The sequence below is a fragment of the Delphinapterus leucas genome, chromosome 1 (genome assembly GCF_059928025.1).
Source record: "Delphinapterus leucas isolate spDelLeu-1000000601 "Yukka" chromosome 1, BTC_Dleu_Yukka2, whole genome shotgun sequence".
In the NCBI taxonomy this organism is placed as follows: Eukaryota; Metazoa; Chordata; class Mammalia; order Artiodactyla; family Monodontidae; genus Delphinapterus; species Delphinapterus leucas.
The window spans coordinates 33,595,504-33,620,383 of record NC_143129.1 but is presented as its reverse complement, the minus strand read 5'-3'; the positions used below and the strand labels follow the sequence as shown (position 1 = coordinate 33,620,383).

The following is a 24,880-nucleotide window of genomic DNA, read 5'->3' as shown; positions in this document are numbered from 1 at the left end:
TAGTATCAGAAAGCAGATCAGTAGTTGCCTAGGGCCAGGTATAGAAGCAGGAGATGACAGAATGAGACAGGGAAGACTGACTGCAAAGAGGAATAGCAGAACTTTTTGTGGCAGTGGAAATGTTCTGCATCTTTTTGTAATGGGGAATACATGAATAGATGTTTGTCAAAAGTCATATAAGTTATGTATACTTAAAGTGAGTACATTTTATTGTATGCAGCTTATACTTAAGTAAAGTTGGTTAAGTAATGAAAACAATCTAAACGTTCAAAAATATAGTAAGGATTTAATAAATTACATCTGCATAATTAATTACTAGGCAACTAGTATGTATTTTACAATATTAAATAAAATGGAAATTATGGGTACAGTATAAAAACAGGAAAATACACTAATATGGTAATAGTGATCATTGCTAGATGGTAAGATTTAGAGTATTTTTTTCTGTTTTATACCTTGAAAATTACCTGTAATAATTTGTTTAATATCCATTTCCCAGAGCATTATACTTTCCTAAATGTGAGACCATCTGTCTTCCTCATGCCACGTACTAAGTACATAGCACAGTGACTAGCTTGTAGCATGCAGTCAATAAATAAGTATTTTATCAATTGAACTGAAATAACTTTTTGATGTTTTCTGCAATGTACATGTACTGTTGTTACTTTCATAATGGGAGAAATTTTATAAAGGTTTTAAGTAAACATACTGTTGATGCTTTTACTGATTCAGGCTTCTGACAAATTTTTTTTTCTTGGCAGAGGCACAGAAGAAAGAGGAAGACTGCACAAATACTCTGTAGCTTTGCATCCTCAGCACCAAGCCTAGCATGTAGCACATATTAGGTACTTAATAAATATGTACTGCAAAGAATAAAGTTAAATTAAAAAATACTTTCCAAAGAATTATTTATAAGGAAAATTAAGCTTAAAGTTTTGAAGGTAAAGTATTTTTATTAGAAACATTAAAAAATCACACAAAATAACTAATCTTGTTTTTATTTAAAAAATGAATTTTTTGCTCCTCAAGCAAGGAACATACCTTTAGAAATTTAAGTTCCTTTAGCAATGACTACATGTTTGTGTGTGTGTGTGTGTGTGTGTGTGTTGTGCTTAGCAATGCTGTGGGAATATAGTAATGTAATATTAATAGATTGCCTTAATGATCTAAATATACAAGTTTATATTTCATTACAAACATTTCATTACAAACATTTTAAAGAATGTTTATCTTTAAAATAAATTGTTATATTTTGAAAAATATGCAACAAACTTTAAAAAAAATTACAAACATTTCATTACATTTTAAAGAATGTTTATCTTTAAAATAAATTGTTATATTTTGAAAAATATGAAACAAACTTAAAAAAAAAATAAAGATATAGACTTAAACAACATCCTGAGAACTATCACTGCAATCTAAGACTTTAAATTCAATTACACTTTTTTCTTGCAAATACTGTCTATACAAACTTTAGTCATTCCTTTGTAATAGCAAAATATCAGTTAACAGAAAATAACAAAATATGCTCAATATGGGTCAATAATTACAATGATTACATTCATTATCATAATATTGATTTAGCTTGGAACCTGAGTACCCTAAAGACAACTAATTAATTAAGCAATGAGACATAGGAGTCTGTGCAATAATGCTGATTAACACATCCCTTAGGTTTACAAAAAGACCTAAGATGAAAAGAATGTCTCTAGCTCACATACAAGAAAACTAGTCAACAATACTGCCTTAGTCCATTTGGGATGTTATAACTGATTACCACAGACTGGGTGAATTATAAACCACAGAAATTTATTTCCCACAATTCTGGAGGCTGGGAAGTCCAAGATCAATGCACTTGCAGATCGGGTACCTGCTTCCTGGCTCACAGACAGCTGTCTTTTCACAGTGTCCTCACAATGGGGAAGGAGCAACTGAGCTCTCTGAGGTGTCCCTTATAAGGGCACTAATCCCATTCAGGAGGGCTCCACCTTCATGACCTAATCACTAGAAAGGCCCCACCCTCCAAATGCCATCATACTAGGGATTAGGTTTCCACATATGAGTCTAGGGTGGAAATAAAGATTCAGTCTGTAGCAAATACTATACTACACAATTGGAATGGTATCAGTTATACAATAAAACAAACATTTAAACATGTACTTTTATAGGATCAAATAAAAGTACACTTACATTTAATAGCTAATTCATATTAATTGTTTTCTAGATCATGTCTATCCTCTTCTCAAGCTGAACTCAGTTTCTATGCATTTCACACAGAAAAATTAATGTAAAGTAATGTAAATTTACATTTAGTTTTTGAAGAAAGTTTCTTCCAGAAAGGATACTGATAAAATGCCATATTTTAATAAATAGTTCAAAATTACATTTCTTAAAATACAAATTAAACCCTTAGGATGTTTCAGGAGAATTGAAAGGGATCTAAGGTCAGATGGCTGGACTCTGAAACAGTTGTTTGTTTATAAATTTCCAGCTAAATACCTCAAGCCCTATTTCTCTATTTCTTGCCCTCTTCTTACAAGTCTGAAAATGTAAAAAGAATTCTCGATCTAACTAGGTGCCTGATACTGGAAAAAGTAGCCTGTAGGCTGGCAATTTTTTTTTTTAACATCTTTATTGGAGTATAATTGCTTTACATTGGTGTGTTAGTTTCTGCTTTATAACAAAGTGAATCAGCTATACATATACATATATCCCCATATCTCCTCCCTCTTGCGTCTCCCTCCCACCCTCCCTATCCCACCCCTCTAGGTGGTCACAAAGCACCGAGCTGATCTCCCTGTGCTATGTAGCTGCTTCCCACTAGCTATCTAATTTTTAAACAATTAATGCAAGGCATGAAAAGTTAAGGAAATTTTCTGGGATCAAAAGTCACTTAATGAAAATACTTTATAATATGGTAAGTGCAAAAATAGTTCCTTTAAAATTTTTTAAAATTTTATTTCCATAATTAAAATAATTTACATTAAAGTATTTTATTATGACTCTACTAACAAGATTAAAAAAGAAATTGCTCAGTTCTACCACATTAAATATTAATAGATTTTTCATTTGGAGAATAAAATATACTTTTAAAAGAGTAAAAATTCTCAAGGTAATTATTTTAAAATATTTAAATCTATTAGGATATAATGTGAAATATTTGGGCTATTTATGAAATATATCCAATACCAACACAATAAAAATAATAAACACTACAATTTGTGAGCATTAAGATATTACATTCTAACAACAATCACAAAAGCTACAAAATGCTATTTCCATATTATAGATGATTAAATATAATAAATATGTTATTATTACTATCACAATAGGCACCATTTTTGAGTACCGCTACTTGTTTGGCACTATACTAAGTAAGTTACATGCATTATATTATTTAATCCTAAAACAACGTTATAAAATAGGTACAATGATTATCTCTATCATACAGATGAGAAAACTAAGATTTAGGCATGTTATGAAGCTTGCCTAGCATCACATAGCTCTTAAGCGGTAGAGCTGAGATTCAAACTTAGGTCTCTGGTCTCTAGGGCATATCTATTTATTATTCTAAGTACAGTTTCTATTAACTTGAGACAATAAATGTATAAATTATTCAATTAAGAAGAAATTTCATTCATAAGTCTCCTTTATAATTGCATAATATGAATTGCATGAGAGAAGGAACCTTGTATAGAGTACAGTTGCCTTCTCAGGGTCTAGAACTAGATAGGAATTGAACAATATTCGGCAAATAAATTTTAAAAATTAGATGAAATAAATTCCTGGAAACACACAACCAAAGCTCACTCAAGAAGAAATAGATAAAATGCATGCTTCCATAAATATATTTTTTAAATTTCACTTCATTGTTAAAAACCTTCCTACAAGGAAAACTCTTGGTCTCAAAATTTCACTGGTGAATTCTACCAGAAAATAGAAGAAGCAATGCTGCCTGACTCATTTTAAGAGGTTAGCATTACCCTGAATCCAAACCCAGAGACATTGCTCGGGGTAGGGAAGAGAAGGGACCCTACAGAATGATATTCCTAGTGAACAAAGATTTAAAATTCTTAACAAAATTTTAGCAAACTGGGTTCAACAACATACCAAAAGGATAATACATCATAACTAAGTGGGATTTATCTAAGAAATGCAATGTTGGTCTAACATTAAAAAAAACAAACAATGAAATTCAACATATCAACAGAATAAAGAAGAAAAAACACATGATCATCCCAACAGATACAAAAAAATAATATGACAAAATTTTACATCCTATCATGATTTATAAAAAAAAAAAAAGCTTAGCAAAATGGGAACAGAAAGGAACTTCTTCAATTTGTTAAAGGGTATATATGAAAAACCTACAGCTAACAACATTCTTAATGGTGAAAAGTACAAATGCTTTTGCCCTAAGATCTGGTATAAGGCAAGGATGTCTGCTCTTACATTGCTATTTAACATTGCTCTGAAGGTCTTAGCTTAATAAGGCAAGAAGAGAGAAAATCCACTGAGACTGAAAAAGAGGAAGTAAAACTGTCTTTGCTCCCACATGATGTGATCATCTACAAAGAGAATTTCAACATACTTAAGAACAAACAAACAAATAGACAAACTGAGCAAGGATGCAGGATTCAAGGCTAATGAGTAAACATCAACTGCATTTCTATATGCAAACAATTCAGATTTGAAACTTTAAACAAATCATTTATAATATTAAAAAATAAGATAAATAAGGATAAATTTAACAAAAAATGTTCAAGACCTGTACACTAAAAACTACATTATACTGTTGAAAGAATTAAAGAAGATCTAAATAATTGGAAAAATATACCATGTTCATGGATCAGAAGACAATACTGTGAACATGTCAATTCTCCCCAAATTGATCAACAGATTACACTATCAATTAAAGTCCAGTAGACCTTCATGTAGAAATCAACAAGCTTATTCTATAATTTACATGAAAATATTAGGGTTGCCAAGACACTTTTTAAAAAGAAGAGCAAAATTAGAAGACTTGAACTGCCTCATTTCAATACCTACTCTAAAGCAAAAGTCTTAAAGACAGTCAGATATAAGTATAAGGATGGACGGATATAGATCAATACACAGAGTCAAGTCCAGAAACATGTCACACATATATATGGTCAATTGATTTTTGACAAAGGTGTCAGGGTAATTCAATGTGAAAAAAAATAGTCTTTTCAACAAATACGCTGGAAAAATTAAATATCCAGTTGCAAAAAAAATGAACCTTGACTCAAGCACCATAAACAAAAATTAACTTGAAATGGTCTGCAGACCTAAATATAAGTCCAAAAAACTATTAACACTTCTAGAAGAAAACATAGGAGAAAATCTTAACAAACTTGCGTTAGGAAAAGATGTTTTAAATTAAACCAAAAATGCATAAACCACAAAAGAAAAACACTTATAAACTGTATTTCATCTAATTTAAAGGTTCTGTCCTTAAAAAGACACTTGTAAGAAAGCACATTCAGTGGTTGCGATGACAGGAGGTGATGGTAGGAACTGACTGTAAAGGGGCGTGAGAGGCTTCTTTGGGTGATAGAACTGTTCTATATCATGACTGTGGTGATGGTAAACTACTCATTTGTCAAAACTCACTAAATTGTACACTTAAAAGTGGTGAAGTTTACTAAATGTAAATTACATACGAACAAGATGACTTTTAAAAAACGGATTTAAACAAAAATATACACAGGAAAAAAATTCCCCACTAAAAAATGAAATGGCAGAACACAGACTGGGAGAAAATATTTGCAAAACATATATGATAAATTAATTGTATCTAGAATATATAAATAAGTCTGATTACTCAATATTAAGAAGGCAAACAACCCAATCAAAACATGGACCAAAGATTTTAACAGATACTTCAGTAAAGAAGACATAACATGGCAAATCAGCACAGGAAAACATGTTCAATATCATTAATCATTCAGGAAATTCAAGCTAAAACTATAAGATACACATCAACTAGAAGGAGTAAAATTAAGAAAGACTAACCATGCCAAGTGTGGTGATGATGATAAGTAACATCCTAGAAATGCAAAATGGTACAATTTGGCAGTTTCTTATGAGTTGAACATACCAAATAACACAGAAATTGTATTCCTAGATATTTACCTAAGATAACTGAAACTATACAACCACACAAAGATTTCTACTGGATTATTCACAAGAAATTTTTTCATAATAGCCCCAAACTGCAAGAAAACCAAATGTCTATCTACTAGAGATTATATAAACACATTGTAATACATCCATCCATATAATAAAGCCATAAAAAGAAATAAGCTACTGATATATGCAACAATATTGATGAATATTAAAAGTATCGTGTTAAGATGCAGAACACAAATGACTATATACTGTGTTTTGAGATTAGAGTTTTTAATATTTAAATATTGTTTCATTACATTTCCTGTTTCTTTCGTTTCTTTTCTTCACGGTCTCAAATTACACATATATTGTGCCTTCTGTTTTCACTCTCTTGAAATGCGCACTCTGGGGTAATCCAACCTTTATGCAAGAAGTTTGACTACCCTGAAATTGCCTTCCTGTGCCATAACCACGTGGAGAGAAATTGTGAAAACAGATAAATGCCTGGGCAGCTCCTGTACTTTCAGTCACTTCATCTGATATTCTAGATATAAAAGTAAGCATCTTAGATGTTGAGGCTAGTCAAGTCTTTGGATTCTTACTTTAGATGCAGAGATATATTGGCTAAATGAATTTTGGGAAACTAGCCTTGAAATACTATAAAAGTATATACTAAAAACATTCCCCAGGGAGAGGACTGGGGTTGGCGGCGTGAACACAGCCTGCAGGGGGTTAGGGCACCACGGCTAGCCAGGAGGGAGCCTGGGGAAAAGACTGGACCTGCCGAAGAGGCAAGAGACTTTTTCTTCCCTCTTTGTTTCCTGGTGTGTGAGGAGTGGGGATTAAGAGCGCTGCTTAAAGGAGCTCCAGAGATAGGCGCCAGCCGCGGCTAAAAGCGTGGACACCAGAGACGGGCAAGAGACGCTAAGGCTGTTGCTGCTGCCACCAAGAAGGCTGTGTGCGAGCACAGGTCACTATCCACAGCCCCCATCCGGGGAGCCTGTGCAGCCCGCCACTGCCAGGGTCCCGGGATCCAGGGACAACTTCCCCGGGAGAACGCACGGCGCGCCTCAGGCTGATGCAACATCCCGCTGGCCTCTGCCGCCGCCGGCTCGCCCTACACTCCGTACCCCTCCCTCCTCCCGGCCTGAGTGAGCCAGAGCCCCCGCATCAGCGTCTCCTTTAACCCCATCCTGTCTGAGGGAAGAACAGACGCCCTCCCGCGACCTACACGCAGAGGGGGGGCCAAATCCAAAGCAGAGCCCCGGGAGCTGTGAGAACAAAGAGAAAGGGAAATCTCCCCCAGCAGCCTCAGGAGCAGCGGATTAAAGCTCCGCAATCAACTTGATGTACCCTGCATCCGTGGAATACATGAAGAGACAACGAATCATCTCAAATTGAGGAGATGGACTTTGATAGCAAGATTTATTATTTTTTCCCCATTTCCTCTTTTTGTGAGTGTGTATGCTTCTGTGTGAGATTTTGTCTGTATAGCTGCTTCCACCATTTGTCCGAGGGTTCTATCCGTCTGTGTTTTTTGTTTTTTCTTTAAAAAAATTTTTTTTCATAATAATCATTTTTTATTTTAATAACTTTATTTTATTTTACCCTTATTTTATTTTATTTTATCTTCTTTCGTTCTTTCTTTCCTTCCTTCCCTCCTTCCCTCCTTCCTTCCTCCCTCCCTCCCTCCTTTCTTTTCTTTCTTTCTTCCTTCCTTCCTTTCTTTGTTTCTTTCTTCCCTTCTTTCTTTCTACTTTTTCTCCCTTTTATTCTGAGCAGTGTGGATGAAAGGCTCTTGGTGATACAGCCAGGAGTCAGTGCTGTGCCTCTGAGGTGGGAGAGACAACTGCAGGACACTGGTCCACAAGAGACCCCCCCAGCTCCATATAATATCAAACGCCGAAAATCTCCCAGAGATCTCCATCTCAACGCCAGCACCCAGCTTCACTCAACGACCAGCAAGCTATAGTGCTGGACATCCTATGCCAAACAACTAGCAAGACAGGAACACAACCCCACCCATTAGCAGAAAGGCTGCCTAAAACCATAATAGGTCCACAGATACCCCAAAACACACCACCAAACGTAGACCTGCTTACCAGAAAGACAAGATCAAGCCTCATCCATCAGAACACAGGCACTAGTTCCCTCCACCAGGAAGCCTACACAACCCACTGAACCAACTTTAGTCACTGGGGACAGACACCAAAAACAACAGGAACTACGATCCTGCAGCCTGCAAAAAGGAGACCCCAAACACAGTAAGATAAGCAAAATGAGAAGACAGAAAAACACACAGCAGATGAAAGAGCAAGGTAAAAACCCACCGACCTAACAAATGAAGAGGAAATAGGCAGTCTACCTGAAAAAGAATTCAGAATGATAGTAAAAATGATCCAAAATCTTGGAAACAGAATGGACAAAATGCAAGAAACATTTAACAAGGACCTAGAAGAACTAAAGAGGAAACAAGCAACGGTGAACAACACAATAACTGAAATTAAAAATACTCTAGAAGGGATCAGTAGCAGAATAAATGAGGCAGAAGAGCAGATAAGTGACCTGGGAGATAAAATAGTGGAAATAACTACTGCAGAGCAGAATAAAGAAAAAAGAATGAAAAGAACTGACGACAGTCTCAGAGACCTCTGGGACAACATTAAATGCACCAACATTCGAATTATAGGGGTTCCAGAAGAAGAAGAGAAAAAGAAAGGTACTGAGAAAATATTTGAAGAGATTATAATTGAAAACTTCCCTAATATGGGAAAAGAAATAGTTAATCAAGTCCAGGAAGCACAGAGACTTCCATACAGGATAAATCCAAGGAGAAATACTCCAAGACACATATGAATCAAACTGTCAAAAATTAAATACAAAGAAAACATATTAAAAGCAGCAAGGGAAAAACAACAAATAACACACAAGGGAATCCCCATAAGGTTAACAGCTGATCTTTCAGCAGAAACTCTGCAAGCCAGAAGGGACTGGCAGGAAATATTTAAAGTGATGAAGGAGAAAAACCTGCAACCAAGATTACTCTACCCAGCAAGGATCTCATTCAGATTTGATGGAGAAATTAAAACCTTTACAGTCAAGCAAAAGCTGAGAGAGTTCAGCACCACCAAACCAGCTTTACAACAAATGCTAAAGGAACTTCTCTAGCCAAGAAACACAAGAGAAGGAAAAGACCTACAATAATGAACCCAAAACAACTAAGAAAATGGGAATAGGAACATACATATCGATAATTACCTTAAATATAAATGGACTAAGTGCTCCCACCAAAAGACATAGATTGGCTGAATGGATACAAAAACAAGACTCATATATATGCTGTCTACAAAGACCCACTTCAGACCTAGAGACACATACAGACGGAAAGTAAGGGGATGGAAAAAGATATTACATGCAAATGGAAACCAAAAGAAAGCTGGAGTAGCAATTCTCATATCACACAAAATAGACTTTAAAATAAAGACTATTAGAAGAGACAAAGAAGGACACTACATAATGATCAAGGGATCGATCCAAGAAGAAGATATAACAATTGTAAATATTTATGCACCCAACATAGGAGCACCTCAATACATAAGGCAAATACTAACAGCCATAAAAGGGGAAATCGACAGTAACACATTCATAGTAGGGGACTTTAACACCCCACCTTCACCAATGGACACATCATCCAAAATGAAAATAAATAAGGAAACACAAGCTTTAAATGATACATTAAACAAGATGGACTTAATTAATATTTATAGGAAATTCCGTCCAAAAACAAAAGAATACACATTTTTCTCAAATGCTCATGGCACATTCTCCAGTATAGAACATATTTTGGGTCAAAAGCAAGCCTTGGTAAATTTAAGAAAATTGAAGTTGTCTCAAGTACCTTTTCCAACCATAATGCTATGAGACTAGATATCAATTACAGGAAAAGATCTGTAAAAAATACAAACACACGGAGGCTAAACAATATACTACTTAATAACGAAGTGATCACTGAAGAAATCAAAGAGGAAATCAAAAAATACCTAGAAACAAATGACAATGGAGACCCAACAACCCAAAAACTATGGGATACAGCAAAAGCAGTTCTAAGAGGGAAGTTTATAGCAATACAATCCTACCTTAAGAAAAAAAGGAAACATCTCAAATAAACAACCTAACCTTGCACCTAAAGCAATTAGAGAAAGAAGAACAAAAAAACCCCAAAGTTAGCAGAAGGAAAGAAATCATAAAGATCAGATCAGAAATAAATGAAAAAGAAATGAAGGAAACGATAGCAAAGATCAATAAAACTAAAAGCTCGTTCTTTGAGAAGATAACCAAAGTGATAAACCATTAGCCAGACTCATCAAGAAAAAAAGGGAGAAGACTCAAATCAGTAGAATTAGAAATGAAAAAGGAGAAGTAACAACTGACACTACAGAAATACCAAACATCATGGGAGATTACTACAAGCAACTCTATGCCCATAAAATGGACAACCTGGAAAAAACGGACAAATTCTTAGAAATGCACAACCTGCCAAGACTGAATCAGGAAGAAACAGAAAATATGAACAGGCCAATCAGGAGCACTGAAATTGAAACTGTGATTAAAAATCTTCCAACAAACAAAAGCCCAGGACCAGATGGCTTCACAGGTGAGTTCTATCTAACATTTAGAGAAGAGTTAACACCTATCCTTCTCAAACGCTTCCAAAATATAGCAGAGGGAGGAACACTCCCAAACTCATTCTACGAAGCCACCATCAACCTGATACCAAAACCAAACAAGGATGTCACAAAGAAAGAAGACTACAGGCCAATATCACTGATGAACATAGATGCAAAAATCCTCAACAAAATACTAGCAAACAGAATCCAACAGCACATTAAAAGGATCATGCACCATGATCAAGCGGGGTTTATTCCAGGAATGCAAGGATTCTTCAATATATGCAAATCAATCAACGTGATACACCATATTAACAAATTGAAGGAGAAACACCATATGATCATCTCAATAGATACAGAGAAAGCTTTCGACAAAATTCAACACCAATTTATGATAAAAACCCTGCAGAAAGTAGGCATAGAGGGAACTTTCCTCAACATAATAAAGGCCATATATGACAAACCCATAGCCACATCGTCCTCAATGGTGAAAAATTGAAAGCGATTTCCGCTAAGATCAGGAACAAGACAAGGTTGCCGACTCTCACCACTCTTATTCAACATAGTTTGGAAGTTTTAGCCACAGCAATCAGAGAAGGAAAGGAAATAAAAGGAAACCAAATCGGAAAAGAAGAAGTTAAGCTGTCACTGTTTGCAGATGACATGATACTAGACACAGAGCATCCTAAAGATGCTACCAGAAAACTACTAGAGCTAATCAATGAATTTGGTTAAGTAGCAGCATACAAAATTAATGCACAGAAATCTCTGGCATTCCTATACACTAATGATGAAAAATCTGAAAGTGAAATCAAGAAAACACTCCCATTTACCATTACAACAACAAAAAAATAAAATATCTAGGAATAAACATACCTAAGGAGACAAAAGACCTGTATGCAGAAAATTATAACACTGATGAAAGAAATTAAAGATGATACAAATAGATGGAGAGATATACCATGTTCTTGGATTGGAAGAATCAACATTGTGAAAATGACTCTACTACCCAAAGCAATCTACAGATTCAATGCAATTCCTATCAAATTACCACTGGCATTTTTCACAGAACTGGAACAAAAAATTTCACAATCTGCATGGAAACACAAAAGACCCCGAATAGCCAAAGCAATCCTGAGAATGAAAAACGAAGCTGGAGGAATCAGGCTCCCTGACTTCAGACTATACTACAAAGCTACAGTAATCAAGACAGTATGGTACTGGCAAAAAAACAGAAAGATAGATCAATGGAACAGGATAGAAAGCCCAGAGATAAACCCACGCACATATGGTCACCTTGTCTTTGATAAAGGAGGCAGGAATGTACAGTGGAGAAAGGACAGCCTCTTCAATAAGTGGTGCTGGGAAGACTGGACAGGTACATGTAAAAGTATGAGATTAGATCACTCCCTAACACCATACACAAAAATAAGCTCAAAATGGATTAAAGACCTAAATGTAAGGCCAGAAGCTCTCAAACTCTTAGAGGAAAACATAGGCAGAACACTCTATGACATAAATCACAGCAAGATCCTTTTTGACCCACCTCCTAGAGAAATGGAAATAAAAACAAAAATAAACATATTGGACCTAATGAAACTTAAAAGCTTTTGCACAGCAAAGGAAACCATAAACAAGACCAAAAGACAACTCTCAGAATGGGATAAAATATTTGCAAATGAAGCAACTGACAAAGGATTAATCTCCAAAATTTACAAGCAGCTCATGCAGCTCAATAACAAAAAACAAACAACGGAATCCAAAAATGGGCAGATGACCTAAATAGACATTTCTCCAAAGAAGATATACAGATTGGCAACAAATACATGAAAGAATGCTCAACATCATTAATCATTAGAGAAATGCACATCAAAACTACAATGAGATATCATCTCACACCAGTCAGAATGGCCATCACCAAAAAATCTAGAAACAATAAATGCTGGAGAGGGTGTGGAGAAAAGGGAACACTCTTGCACTGCTGGTGGGAATGTAAATTGGTACAGCCACTATAGAGAATAGTATGGAGGTTCCTTAAAAATCTACAAATAGAACTACCATATGACCCAGCAATCCCACTACTGGGCATATTCCCTGAGAAAACCATAATTCAAAAAGAGTCATGTACCAAAGTGTTCATTGCAGCTCTATTTACAATGGCCCAGAGATGGAAACCACCTAAGTGTCCATTATCAGATGAATGGATAAAGAAGATGTGGCACATATATACAATGGAATATTACTCAGCCATAAAAAGAAACGAAATTGAGCTATTTGTAATGAGGTGGATGGACCTAGAGTCTGTCATACAGAGTGAAGTATGTCAGAAAGAGAAAAACAAATACCGTATGCTAACACATATGTATGGAATTTAAGAAAAAAAAATGTCATGAAAAACCTAGGGGTAAGACAGGTATAAAGACACAGACCTACTAGAGAATGTACTTGAGGATATGGGGAGGGGGAAGGGTAAGCTGTGACAAAGTGAGAGAGTGGCACGGACATATATACACTACCAAACGTAAAATAGCTAGCTAGTGGGAAGCAGCCGCATAGCACAGGGAGATCAGCTCGGTGCTTTGTGACCACCTAGAGGGGTGGGATAGGGAGGGTGGGAGGGAGGGAGACGCAAGAGGGAGGAGATATGGGAACATATGTATATGTATAACTGATTCACTTTGTTATAAAGCAGAAACTAACACACCATTGTAAAGCAATTATACTCCAATAAAGATGTAAAAAAAAATTCCCGAATTTCTTTTACCTTTATGTGCTAATGTGAATATTATAATGCATCCTTCTTGTCTTGAGACTTTTTGAAAAAGCTTTGGGTGAAAACAATAGAATTCTGATAAAATCTATGTAATATATTAATAACTAAAGTAGTAAAGAATTTAGCTTGTCAGACTCTTGACAACAGATATTTATATATCTATAAATTTAGTAAAATTTAGAAAATCATCACTATGAATATGAAATGATACTTTTAACTTAAAAATCACCCAAGTCACACCTCCACAAATTAGTAAGTAGAACTAGAATGCTGACTGCCGGCACTTTTGTCTCATGTGAATTTAAAATGAGATAATTGAAGACAAAATGCCAGCCAGATAATGAGAATCTGAAATAAGTATGAGAGGATCTCAAGATTGACATGAAACTGGAAGTCATATGCAAAAAGAAAATGAATTTTATCAAAGGGCTTACTATAGAGTGTACAATGAACTAAAATGTGGACAAGAATATTAAATAACGGAAAGTGTTAGGTTCAGTTGTACCCACATAAAGAATATAGAAGAATGTGAAAAATTTATTATTTACAAAATCTTTGTAATGATTTTCCTTTCCCCACTAATGAATCTCTTAACCTCCAGGAGATTTCAGCCTGGAGAGGGATTTATAGAGGTTTGGTTTACAGGCCTGAAAGAAATAAGGCTATGAGTAAGATTTTGGGAAAGAGTCCTAAGTAGAGACATTCTAAATCAAACTAAACACCTTAGTCAGTGTTCAGTTTACTTTTTCTCCCCACAATATTTTTCTGCTTCTCATATGAATTTGATAATACTTAAGCTACAAAAAGAGAGTGGCTTGGATATGTCAGCAGCAGTGTGATTGGTCACATTATTAGAGTACTTTTATAATCTCCAGATGCTGACTTACTGTCCACCAAAGGTTTCACTGAACTTTCATAACCTTGTTCTACTGAGCTCCAAACCAACCCTTGTATATTCTATACTATAGCCAAGGTACATACCTTGCATCATGCCAGAAAAAAAGAAGAATCCATGGTACTCTGCTTAGAAACTAGTAGTAGATGTCAAATCCAATGAATTCAGTTGCTATCTTTCAGTTGTATATCTTTACTATACTCTTACACTTAATATACTTTCCTTAACTTTTAAGGCTTCTCTTGTCTGGCTCTTTCTATCCAGAATCCTCCTTAGGCTTCTCTCAACACCAACATGTCTGATGTTGGTATCTTCAGGCACCATTCTTAGCCATTTATTTTTCTAACTACATACTGTTCTCACACTGGACATTTCTTTCCTTCCTTCGTTTCCGCATTGCTGCTGAAGTCTATTTGTATCTCTGACCTGACTCTCCTACTTCCTTCAGATCCCCACGAGGTGACTCACATACAGGATGATCAACTCAGAACTCATTCCTTTTACTGTGTTTCCTGATTTTACAAACAGCCCAGTATCCACACAATTCCCCAAGCAGCAAATAGGAAACTGTGTGATGTTTCCCTTTCTCTCCATTTAGTCATTAAATCCTGGGAATTCTAGTACCTAAACACCATTCAGAATTTGTTTCCTTCTCACTAATACTGGCTCAATGAACAACCTTATCATTTTTATGATCGGATTACCAAAACCTTCCAACTTCAGTAGCTTCTAAGTAGTTTCCCTGTATCCAATTTTTTCTTTTCCAATACATGCCTCATACCACTACCAAAGTCTTCTTTGTAAAACATTTCATACAGACGTCCTTCCATGACGCTTCACTGCCTTCAGGATAAAATCTAAATTACTTGGGAGAGATCTGTCCTAACATGACCCTACCTACCTGGTTAGATTCTTCTGGCTTTTCTCTGCAGGACTCTATGCATCATCCATACTGTGCTACATCTGGGGAGATCGGGGAGAGCTTGCATGAGCTCCATCACACTCTAAACATTCTATTTTCTCTGTGTAGGAATGCTCTCCCTCTCATCCTTATTTATGTAACTTACAGTTACATTCAAGACTTAGCTTAGCAACTACTTTAAGAAGTGTTTCCTACCCTGGCATTCTCCTCCTTCCTTTTGGATTGATTCAAATAGGCATTCTCTGTATCCCACAGCAACCAGTGTTTTCATAGCAATAATGACACTGCATATGTATATTTTCTTGTCTGTCTCTCTAATTAGATACTCATCTTCTAAAGTAAAGTACCATATTTTCCTTATTTCTACATCCTCTGAGTTCCAACTCATAGTAGTTACTCATTAAATATTTAATAGGCAAATGGACTATAATGGAGTGGGTTCTAAAGTTAACACATAGATTATGAGGTATAACCAAAATCATCCTTGGAAATTCCTTAGGAAGGTACTACACTGAAGACCAATATACTGTCTCAATATAGTTAAGCTCAGCACAGTTTTTCCTCTAGCATTGAAATAATATAGTTTCTTTAGATGAACACCTCTACTTACAATGCACTTAATGACAATGTTTTATAAAAACTATGTATTTTTAAGCACTAGAATTTATATCCCATGAAACTCTAAGGATGGCAAGTAGAAACTGACGTGGAATAAAAGAATAGCAAATTTCTCTCTCATCTTCAGGTCACTCTGAATATACTCAGCAAGCGGAATGGCAGAATCACCATTTCCTTCTTTCCTTCCCTTCCACTCTCCTTCCTCCCCTCCCTCTCTCCCTCCTTCCCTCCTTCCTTCCTATTTATCTATGTTATCTCTTGCTGGGCCTATTTCTTTGAATTCATATAAATTAAATAAAATTATTATATGACTCCATTGTACTGATACGCCTATAAGCAGCCACTGTTGATTTTTCGCAACCAGTATTTCTCTCATAATCTACTTCCACCAAGATTATGTAGTGCTTTAAACAATATTGGCAAATGCAGGGATAATAACAAGCACGGCCAGGAGCATGCTAAACTCTTGTGCGGTCTATCAGGCTGAAAGAAGTCCAGATAGTCACAAAAATGTGAAGAAAGTATAAGAAAAGAAATGTCTCAGCTGTTGATCTTATGCTTCAAAATAAACATTCCAGAACATAGGCTAAAAGAATACTATTGCTAATTAAAAATCAACAGACAATAAATATGAATTGAGTGAAAACTTAGCTAGTTATAATTAACTTCAATGGGTCCACTAAAGAAGCCTATCTCTGGGCAAACACTGGACAGAAAGAGATTTGAGGATGCTGCCATTTGGGTGAGTACTATCAATTTACCAGAGCTTACTTTTCAACAGGCTAGTATTCTCTGCTCAAGTTTCCTAGATACCACACAGACATTCCACATTTGGGAAACTCATGGTGTATCAATAAGTGTTGGTATGGATTGTTTGTATGAATTTGTAGATTTCTGTACTTTAATTCTCTCTACTTCAATCTCATCTCAAAAACGTAAGTTCTACATTTAGTAGTTTTTCTACAGCAATTGAGTTTTCTGCATTTCTAGGAAGCATCCCTGAGCAGAATAATGGCATGGTGAACCTAAAGCAAAACCAAAATAAAATAAGTCACCATAAGCATATACTGAATACAGATTTCCTTCTCAGATAAGTTTAATAGGTGAAATAATCCCATCGCTAAAGAAAACCATCTGGCTAGTCTGAAAATATGCTTTTGTGTAAAAAAAAACTTTTTTAACAGTCATCAATTGATTAATCGCTGAAGTACTCTAGGTTTAGAATAAAAGCGCAGGTGCCACCTAGCTCCCTCTACTAAGCTTCTAGGCAGCTTCCCTTCATCCCACCATCCAAAATTCTTCTTTCTTTCCTGTGAAGTCCCATGGTCCTTAATCTATGCTTCTGATAAAAGTGATAATTATCACTTTACACTTAGTATAAATTTTGTACCTAATCTTCCCCACTAGATCATAAACTCTTTGAGGGTAAAAGTTATGTTTAATTGAGGTTTGTATGCCCCATAGTATCTACCAGCGTGCCCTGCTCATAATAAATATGTACTTTATAAATACACTCAAAGATACTTCCCCCTGAAAAAACATTTTCAGCTTTTTTTCTAAAGTAAACTATATACCATATTACTTTCTATTTTTCTTCCTATTTCTCAGCAGTTCCTAGTTTACCACTTTTGCTAACTTCTTTCATCCCTGTTCCCTGAGGGAATCTGTTCATCTATTCACTTATTTACTCATTCAAAACATCCAATAAATATTTGAAGGTGCCAGAGTTATACCAGTTAGCCCCTTAGGGAGCTCTGAGTCTAGTAGGAAAGATAGACAAGTAAATACATAATTATAAAACAATGTGCTAATTTTTGTAATAGATGCAAACACATGATACTGTCTAAGAGTACTTCTGCAATTTAAGAGTGCTTGTCCAAGATTTTGCCTGCAGTTTATCATTTCCCTACGTAATATCCTCTCCCCTGGTCATCCATCTATCCATCCCTCCATCCATCTGCCTGCCTATCTTCCTTCCTTCAACTTTAATACACAAAATACAAAAGCTGCACAAGAATAAATAAGTGAAAAATAAGTTGTCCTCCCATCTTTTCCCCAGTGACTCAGCTTGCCTTCCCAAAGGTAAGCAATAATGTCCAGTACATAATTTCAGAGATACTCAATGTATACACAGACATATATACACATATATATGGTCTTACTTTAACACAATAGAAGCATACTTTATATTCTGTCTGCACCTTGTTTTTCTTATTTCATAATATATCTTAGAAATTGCCTTGTCTCAGCCCATATTGGGCTACCTCATTCTTGTTAATGGATATAAAGTATTTCACTGCGTGGATGTAACACTGATTAAGCAGTCTCCTTACTGAATGCTCATTTAAGGTACTACAATAGTGCAATGAATATATTTATCCATATATTATTCTGTGGTATATTTGTGAGTATGTTTGTAGGATAAATTCCTGGAAATGAAATTGCTGGGTCCCAGAATACGTGCTGTTTTAATTTTGATAGATACTAACATAGAAGTTTCACCAATTTCATTTCCCACAAAATAGGAAATATCCACTTCCATAACTTAAGTTACAGTCTTTATGGGAATTGCTCCCAAATCTGTATCCATATTCTGACCCTTTATTTATTCTCTGTGATATCTCCACATATGTTTTTCTTAGAACCTTAGGAAAAAGCTTTTCAAACCCAAATATATAATTTTACCCTTAACACATTCTTAATAAACTCACTGTATATATTAATTTTCCTGATCCCAACCAAAAGTCACTTTTGATATGTCTTTTTTTAAAATAAATTTATTAATTTTATTTATTTATTTTTGGCTGTGTTGGGTCTTTGCTGCTGCACGTGGGCTTTCTCTAGTTGTTGCGAGCCAGGGCTACTCTTCGTTGCGGTGCACATGCTTCTTATTGCGGTGGCTTCTCCTGTTGCAGTGCATGGGCTCTAAGCCTGTAAGCTTCAATAGCTGTGGCATGAGGGCTCAGTAGTTGTGGCTCACGGGCTCTAAAGCGCAGGCTCAGTAGTTGTGGTGCACGGGCTTAGTTGCTCTGCGGCATGTGGGATCTTCCCGGAACAGGGTTTGAACCTGTGTCCCCTACGCTGGCAGGCTGATTCTTAACCACTGCACCAGCAGAGAAGTCCCATGCCTGGGCTATTATAATCTAACTACTCAACTTCTTCCTCTGTGCTTGCCTACCAGTGATTCTGCTCATATCTTCCTCTCCACCTGAAATATCCTCTCAAATCAGTTCCCCTGATGAAATCTCATTAAGCCTACCCTAAATGCTAGATCATCCATAACACATTTTCTTTTATGAATTTATTAACACTTAGGTCTTTCACTATATAATAATACACTTGTAAGATAAATTTAAAGCTCTTTCACTATATATTCTAATTTGTAATACAGTTATAAGATAAATTATAAATTCTTAACACATTTGGATAAACTCACACTGCCAAGGCACTCAAAATGTGTTTACCAAATGAACGAATGAATTTTTTGCAATGGATTAATTCCTACAAGTCTGATAATTCTATAGGGGAAAATATTGTATAAGGGCTATTTTCTTCTTCCTTCCTTCCCTCCTTCCTTCCTCCCTCCCTCCCTCTCTTTCCCTCCCTTCTTTGTTTCTTTCTTTTCCTCCCCCCCTCACCCTCTCTTTTCTTCCATTCCTCCTTCCCTCTCTTCCTTCCCTCCTTTCAGATAATAAGACTGTTTTAAGGTCTGTGAGATACAAGCCCTTATTTAATAATTAAACTTATTTCAGAACACTCACAATGTGAAATATTTCCAGTTAACTAGTGCAGTTAATTACATTTTCCCTTCGCATTGATTTTGATCAAATATAGGGAGGAGAAAGAATAAAGCAATAGGTGAAATATACTACTAAAATGATTGAATTTTCCTTCAAAACTACAAAATTCCTTAAAAATCCCTTACATACAGTCAAAGTTATTCTAACTACTATGTAGAAGAAGGCAGAACTCAACCACAATGTGCCTATGGCCTATTGTTAAGCAGAGTTTAAAATGCACAAAATAATTTTTCATAAGTTTCACAAATCTTTAGGAAGAACTATGTAAAGCATCATAAACCCTCTATTTCTGGTTTTCAAAATTAAAAACCATGATTTTAAAAATCATATCTGTAGTAACATTTTTTTGCATTTAAAAAATTTAGAAAAAAGAGTATGATTAAACGTTCCTATACATAGAAGTCATTGTAAAAAATAAATGATCCTTATATTTCATTAGAAAATTATTCAGCTCCCATTTACTAAAATAGTAGAAAGAGCTATACAAATCCCTATCAAGAAGTAGAGAACTATTACAACTTGTATTGTAAATAAGTTTTAAAAAATAACAATACTACCATGCAAATGCAAGTGCTGGTTATACTTCTTGACTCACCTCTCCCCCATTAACATATTCCATCACAAAACACAAACGGTCTTTTGTCTGGAAGGAATATTTCAAGGACTTGAAATGAAAAAGAAAAAATGTTATATTATAATCCTACATTCTTACAATGGTATCAAAAAGAGAATACTTAGAAACAGTAAGCATGATTGATAAAATGAATTGTTTTGTTCCTTAAGAGTGTATTTATTCCCTTAAGAATGCTTAAGTAAAAGTTTATGAGAAATATAAAACAAATTTTGTGAAGATCAGCAATGAGTATTATTTGGGGAAAATTAGAATTATGATTTTTACTAAAAATAAACTTAGTAATTGTTATGAGCACTTCTCAATCTACTATGTCATCTACTTGAAACTGTATTGGTCCCTAAATTTCTTATCCATGAGACCTTAAAAGTAAGGCCTACAAATTACTTCAGGGAAAGTCTTAGGAGTACAGTTATAGTGGTTATACTTGGGTTTCTAATATAGTTTCAGTATCACTTCTTGCATAGAGGTCGCATTACATGACCCAATCCAATAGAGTTGTTGCAGATAATCTTATAGGTTATAAAGATATTAAAACTTTAGAGCCAACTATCTTAATACACTGAAAAATAAACATACAACAATGTAACAAAGTAAGTCTATGTATCTGGTGATACCTCTGAAAAAACCTACTAAATAATCCTAAATCTTTAAAAGTTTCTCCTTTTGAAAGTCTGTTATTTTTTTTTATTTTTTATTTTTTGCGGTACGCAGGCCTCTCACTGTTGTGGCCTCTCCCGTTGCGGAGCACAGCCTCCGGACGCACAGGCTCAGTGGCCATGGCTCACGGGCCCAGCCGCTCCGCGGCATGTGGGATCTTCCTGGACCGGGGCATGAACCTGTGTCCCCTGCATCGGCAGGCGGACTCTCAACCACTGCGCCACCAGGAGAGCCCTGAAAGTCTGTGATTTTTAATCTTAATACACTTCATTGGAACCAGGAACATACAGAAACTTTGCAAATTATGCCTCTATTACAAGCAATCTAAACAGGACTAAAAAAAAAATCAGTCTGTTTCAAAATAACTAAGTTATATGTATTTAAGTCACAGTTTATACTTTATCTAATGAAGAAAATGTACCATGACTTATCCTATTTTTAACTTAAATGCTATCTTTAAATTTATTTTTAAATGTATTTGCTCTATTTTTTTAAGGCAGTGAAAGTTATGGGAAGAAAAAAAAAATCTCAAAAAACTCATGGGTATATAACGAGAGGACTACAAATGCATGCATATTGTAAACTTAATCCATACATTCTAATAATTTCCCCCAAACTGACTTATCTACAAAGAAAATGTCATACCTAAATAAATGTTATTTAAAATGTTATTTTTCATAGCTTAGATTCTATAATTAAACTCCCTTAAATATAAAATGTTATAACATCTTTCCTCTAAGCACTTACTGTTAAAAAGGGATGTCTAGTGTTCTTTAATACTCTGCTTTCAGTTAAAGTGTGTGCCACTTCATCCTACAAAAGAAAAAGGCAAACCTTTAATATATGTTCTGAGCACAAATAATATAAAAATTTTGCTACTTCTCTAAGACCAGAAGAGGTAAACACAGACACAGAAAAAGATTTTAAAACACATGCTCCCTTTATTGCTAAGCTTCTCTTCCACCAAAAAAAAATCAAATTAGTGATTTAAATCAGATGGCTATAATGTATAAACTCATATAAGTTCAGTCATACTTAAAGTATAGCAATAATGATATAATAATCAGCAAAAATTATCAGGGACACAGAAAATGAAATAGTAAGCCTTTCCCCTTGAAGAGAATGCCTTATAAGTTAACAGCTAGGCATGGAGTAGTTAATATTTCCATGTCTGTATTACATTGTATTCAGGGGGATTTAAAGGATATATTCCATTAAAGATCATAGAATTTGTTGCAAGTCTTCTACCTAAAAGAAAAATCAGTTATTGAAAAGGGGGACACAGTACCTGTATAAGATTTAATTCTTAAAAAAAAAAAAGATTTAATTCTAAATTATACATTTTAGAAATAAAAACAGAGTATAAAAGCTGTATATTTTTGCTTGTGGCTTTTTTAGCATGCTTCTTTTTTTTTTTAAAAAAAAGGTCACAGCCTATTCTAGGTGACACTTTTTAAATCTGCATATATTTCAAACCAAAAATACACTAAGAGTGTATTTCCCCAATCTTGTACATAAATTTCATCTTGACATCAAAAGTGAACTAGGAAAGATTTCCTCAACATATGGAGAACTGGAAAAATGTTTCATATTTTAAAAATAACACTATCTTAAAGAATGAAAGGAAAGGAAGACAACTGCTGAAACTAACACAGCATCTCTGGTCTCTGCTGCTGCCAAGATCCTGAACAAGGCCCTTACTGGATCAATTTCTTAATATTGCTGGCAAATCACAGTTAGGTTATAAGTAAGACAAGGGAACATTAGGACACTGCATTATATTTATTATTTTTATAAAAGCATCTGACCTTAGTTAGACTTAGCAGATAAATGAGCAATAGACTGATCAAAGATGCTAAAATCCAAAACCCATTCCAAGAGGGAGAGACCAATTCTGTCTGAACAGAAAGTAAAGTGTAATGACATAGTATTTAAAACCAGTGAAATAAAGTATGGGTAAGAAAGCATTCCAGTCTTATTTGTTTAATAAGAACCAGGCTTAAGTGCTCAAACAGTATGAAAGTCCCTGTCATATCATACTATAACTTCTAAATTAATTAAAGTAATATCAAATATCTTAATACAAAATAAATAAGCAGAAATGACACCATAACTAATTTCTGTGCCCATAGTGCCTAGCATAATGATTAGCATACAGTAGGTACTTATTAATGTTTGTTGAACTTAGCTGTTTATCATAGGAATGAATTCCAATATGTCAAATGTGTGGGACTTCACTCATTCAATCATTTATTCCTTCAATAGATATGAAACAAATATATTCTGGGTATTGTTCTACCCATTGAAGAGAGGCCAACTGAACAACACAGACCAAAGTCCTGCCCTCGTGGAGCTTTCATTCCAGTTAGTCAGATGGTGGTCAGTATTAATGGAAAAAATAAAAAAGAGAAGGGGATACTGCAGTTTATGAGAATCATATAATGAATGTAAAATATAAGATTAAGGATTATACAGTGGCTATTTTGAGATATAGAACTGAATTCAATGATTAAAAAACCAAATCCTCGATATGCATTTACTTAATGTTAAGACAGTGCAAGTATAAAGTGGTTTAAAAAAAAGATATGATTCTTTTGCTCATGGAGTTCACATGCTAGTGGACAAGACATAACAAATTGGTAAATATCCAATTTAAGAAATAATTACGAATTCTGATAAGTGATCTGATTTTCTTAAGGGAAAACTGGGGTATCTACTATAGTAAATGGGATAATGAAGGAAAATCAATGCTACTGGAAGATCATAGGTTGGGTAACGTGATGGTGTAGGCGATGGAGGATCAGAGGCCCACAGCTGATTTCTGTTTTTAAGTTTGCTCAGCCTCCTCTGAGAAGGACAGCAAAAACAGGAGGGATCAATCAGGAGACAACTGCAGTACAAGAGTGAAATGAGGATGGCCTGGATGACAGGAACAGCAGGAACAAGAAAAAATGTTTGGAGTATTTTTGAGATATAAAATTAATAGTAAAAAACTAACAGCTATATGCTTCCAACAAGAGGGTAAAGCAGAAGAAATATTTCTTTATATGCAGTCAGAAAGAGATTCACAGAAGACATAACATTTACCTATTTATACTTCACGATTTTAAGGGATTTGAGGCAGTGAACTAGGAAAAGACTTAAAGAAAGGTAAGTATGAAACCAGAAAAGATATTCTAGTACTTCAGAAAATATTTCTGGCAGATATTTCATTCTATTTTGTTGAAACAAACTCATTATATGTAACAGTTGTTTTTCTAAATCACTTTGTAAGTTTCATGAAAGATTATATTTTTTCTAAATTCTATGATCTGCCTAATCACATTAAAGGAGCCAAGTAAAGATGTAGGTAGGCAAAAGCTAAAAGCAATATTTCTTTGTTGTAAGAATGAAACCAGAATTAATACCATGTACATATCTTTCATGTATTAAAATGTATTTTCTACCATATTTTTACATCTGATCAAATTAGAATTTCCCCCTTAATGCAAATTTAATGGTACAATATTTCACATACTAATTAGTTTCTGCTATGAAGATAAGGTATGCACAAGCTAAAAAGTAAACACAGATGTCAATAATTTTTAATTACAGTTAAAAGCAATATGTCAAAACAAAAAGTTATAAATAACAGTGATAAAGCTTAGTGGCTAAAACAATATGATGCTTTTTAAAAAATCCATTTGTTGATCATGATTACAAATGAAGAGTGCTTCGGTATATAATGTAAGTATAATGTTTTCATGAAAAAGCTTTTGAAATATAGTTTCATGTATATTCAT

At 34.8% G+C, this 24,880-nt stretch overlaps 1 protein-coding gene across 3 annotated transcripts in view; it reads right to left on the bottom strand.

Moving 5' to 3' along the window:
* AKT3 (AKT serine/threonine kinase 3) overlaps positions 1-24,880 on the bottom strand; it is a 320,125-nt gene that overhangs the window by 115,100 nt on the left and 180,145 nt on the right. For all 3 annotated transcript variants that reach the window (XM_089919467.1, XM_089919426.1, XM_089919512.1), the window contains exons 6-7: positions 21,846-21,911; positions 20,403-20,471 (exon numbers count right to left, since the gene is read on the bottom strand). In XM_089919467.1, the coding sequence (XP_089775593.1) occupies positions 20,403-20,471; positions 21,846-21,911 (135 nt within the window). The remainder of the gene's footprint in view (positions 1-20,402; positions 20,472-21,845; positions 21,912-24,880) is intronic.